The sequence below is a fragment of the Etheostoma spectabile genome, chromosome 19, assembly GCF_008692095.1.
Source record: "Etheostoma spectabile isolate EspeVRDwgs_2016 chromosome 19, UIUC_Espe_1.0, whole genome shotgun sequence".
NCBI classification, from domain to species: domain Eukaryota; kingdom Metazoa; phylum Chordata; class Actinopteri; order Perciformes; family Percidae; genus Etheostoma; species Etheostoma spectabile.
This window is the reverse complement of record NC_045751.1, coordinates 2,879,354-2,882,868: the sequence shown is the minus strand read 5'-3', so window position 1 is coordinate 2,882,868 and position 3,515 is coordinate 2,879,354. Positions and strand designations below refer to the sequence as shown.

The following is a 3,515-nucleotide window of genomic DNA, read 5'->3' as shown; positions in this document are numbered from 1 at the left end:
ATTTTTTTTTCTTTGTCTCCCCCCCACCCCCCATGTCACCTTGGGGCTCCGTATTTTTCTATGATTGTATTTGAAGGACAAATATTTGATGATTGCTGATCAGAAAAGTAATAAAAAAAGTACTTTTTAAACCAACTGTGATGTTACTTTAAGTATGTTCTGCCTATTATAGTTGTGCAGTACCTTCTGGCTGATAAGGCTGACCCAAGGGGAGGTGCAGTTGCTAAAATCAGGTCCCTGGGGGTCCCAGTATCCCTCTGGAGCCACGCACAGGTATGACGCCACACCTAGAGAGAGAAGAAGACAGTGCCTTAGTAAGAACAATGATAACAAATGTATTACATCCAGAGACACACAACTATGTCAGTACAGACAGAACAGTTACAGTGGCATGTGTTTTCTAACATGTCTGTCTATGCGTGTGTGTGTTTCTAAAAGACCTCTTGGGAGACAATCAAGCTTACCCACAATTTCTCCTTTATCCTCTTACTCTTTTTTGCCCCCATTTCAGAGTGATGGATCACACAATGCTTTCAGTCCTGTCAACTAATGCCAAATTCCTCTGTATGTCAAGCACTTTCCTTATTTTTTTTAAAGTTAAATAAACGGCGACGTCCCAAAGAAACACAATTCTTAAGTAATTAAATTAATGGGCGTAGCAAAATGTAATTGGATGGTTTTATCTTTATATGGACTGAAATGAAGTTGCTTCACTTGAGGGCAGACGCTGTCTGTATTTAATCATTAAAAGTCAGACAGTGTCTGCATGTGACAGTTCAACTCCTGCATGAGAAAAATACGCCAAAATAGGTGCCAATTAAATCTGCCATAGCTGAATTCATCACGAAAGGTCAATTAAGCTGGTTTGAGGAAGCTGTCTCTGCTGACAGATACGTGATTCAGTTTTACAATGTTCCATCTGGGCTTTATTTATAAATACATCTCCAGATTGAGTAGACCACCATAAGTTCTCTTTAAGACTCTTTGACCATGCTATACCTACCTTCAACCTTATTTATTATTATCAATACTTTAAAAACACTTAGTCAAGAGATAGAACAGTTTTTGTGGACATCTGTCCAACAATACAATGATTGCAATGTACAGTATTAAAAAACAAAGAGTGTCTTTGACTTGTTCCATATTTCTTCAAATAACTTGCATCTATATTTTCAGAGTAGACATCAGCAAGGCTACACGCTGACATTAAATTGCCCTTGTTGTACTTTGAGAGAGGGTGTGTTGGAGGGTGAGACGACCAGCATTAGGAGATATAAATTTTGATTGACATATAATTTCCTTCCCCAGTCCACCTCGGACAGCCTTATGTTTGATGGGTTTATGAGATAAGGGACTCTGCATTTCCTCCTATTTTGTGAGGCAGGACAAGGAGCATGAAATAGGGAAGGGGTAAGCGAGGGAGTCGGAGGGGTGTAGGGGGAGACAGAATGACAGCAAGCGAAGTGAGGTAGATGGAAGTGGAGCTCGAGGAACTTTCAAAGAGTGGCAGAGGAAGCTCACACAGTCGTGTTCTGCTTGGCAGTGTCGTCTGAAGAGCAGCGGCTTTGAAGAATGTGCCGAGAGGAGGTGGGGGTATGTGTTCCTCTTATCTTGCCATATGACGGCTGTTAGTGAGGTCTCGACGGGTGCCTGTGTTGCCCATTAACGAAGCCTGTATGTATGTATGTGTGTGTGTGTCTGTCTGAGTCTGTGTGCTGATTGATCAGATTTTTTAGGCTTTCAGCCAGATTTGAGGAGAAAGTGTCACTAACAAGTCTAGAATGACTTTCTCTATTAAAAATAATTATGATCGGGAAGTTTCAGAAAATTCCTAAACAAAAAGGCACATTCTGCAATTGCAACACATCTGATTTGCATTCCATCTTGTAGTTTTAATAATGTTTTACCACCACTGAGTTGCTGTATATTGTCTCACAGCAGAAATCCACAATATCAAGGTTTCCAAGTTACCTTTCAGTTTAGTTAAATTTTTTTCCTCACGATTCATCTCCTAATTTAAGAATTCAGGGATATCTTCTACCTTATAAAATCAAAGCCTTTACTTCAAGGTGCCCTGCCACACAAAACCATTTTTACTTGCATTTTTTGAAATATTTTAAGTTCAAATGTGTTTGTGTTATGTGGTGGATGTGAAAATGAACTGCTACCTCCTCTGTCGAGTCTTCCTGCAGACTTTCTATACCACACTAGAACGGCTTGAAACAAGGTAACCAAGACATTTTTTCCATAAAAGAAATGTTGCATAGTCCATGGTAGAACTTCAGACATTACCACAAAGTAATGAAATACATGTGGCAGTGCACCTTTAAAAAAAACAGTGGCTAGGTCTCAATTAAATATGAACTTCTGCTTGATCAGAACTCTGATATTTTCACTTTCTGAGGTAAATCTGAAGCAGCCGACATCGATTTTATCTTAATGCACACTTGCCTTAACTTCCTTAGGATTGACAGAAAGACCGAGCTAGACCCACATATAGAGTTACAAATGGGCTGATGCCTGATAAACCAAGCTCAACAGCACTTCCAAAGTGCCGAACACAAACGTGTTTAGCCACTAATTAATTACACCAGTTGTATCTTGAGAGACAAGAAATAAATATGGGTGCAATGCTAAGCTATATTTAGCCTTGCATTAGTGAGTCAAGAATAAAAAGTGAGGAGGGCGGACAGGAAGCAAGATGATGAGAGTTGCAGGGTGAGAGTAAACAAAAACTAGAACCCACACCAGCGACCAACGTCAAGGCAATGAGCCTGACAGTAACTGTCTACTTACAAGAGTATTGACATCATCTTTCTTAAACTAAAGATTTTAGATGATTAGGCATGTTAACTGAATGTGACTATTATAGAAGGCTGTGTAATACTATATTGACGCTCCACATACGGCAAAGTTTTTGACCTACCAACAAATGAAACAAACAGAAAACAGTAATGCACAAATGAAAAAGGTATGTGATTGTGATTGATCGTTAATATTTTCATAGTTTTGGCCAAAGTAATTTGTAGGTAAATCCGTGACAACGCTAAACGACTAAAAACTTCTACGACAATGAACGAGTCTAGTTGGGAGGGGAACATCAGCAGTGCTGCACTGTTGTGGTGAATAAAGGACTGATTGGCGAAAACTTTCAATTTACCAGTGGATCTACATTCCAACCCTTGCTATTGGTACCATCTGGAGAGTGACTTAACCCTCATGTTGTCTTGGGGTCAAATTGACCCGCTTTCCTATATCAATGTTCTTTTTAACTACACAAAATAACATGATTGATATCATACAATGTCAAGTACAAATCTCTACTTTCATTAATTTGTGGGTGTCTTTTTCAATTTTATAGCATTTGAAAAAAATTGAAGTGGTTTTGAAATAGTATTGAGGAAAAATTGACATATTCCAATCTGTGATTATCCATCAACATACCTTCCTTTAATTTTAGTCTAAATAATTTCTAATTTTGGCTTTTCTAACTCAAACATTAGGTGTAATTTCCT

At 38.6% G+C, this 3,515-nt stretch overlaps 1 protein-coding gene across 1 annotated transcript in view; it reads right to left on the bottom strand.

Annotated features, from left to right (window-relative positions):
- Window positions 1–3,515, bottom strand: part of LOC116707102 (adhesion G protein-coupled receptor L3) — a gene marked incomplete in the record, with an annotated part of 258,534 nt that overhangs the window by 66,172 nt on the left and 188,847 nt on the right. Inside the window, 1 exon segment of the mRNA XM_032544265.1 lies at window positions 184–287. Coding sequence (XP_032400156.1) covers window positions 184–287 — 104 coding nt within the window.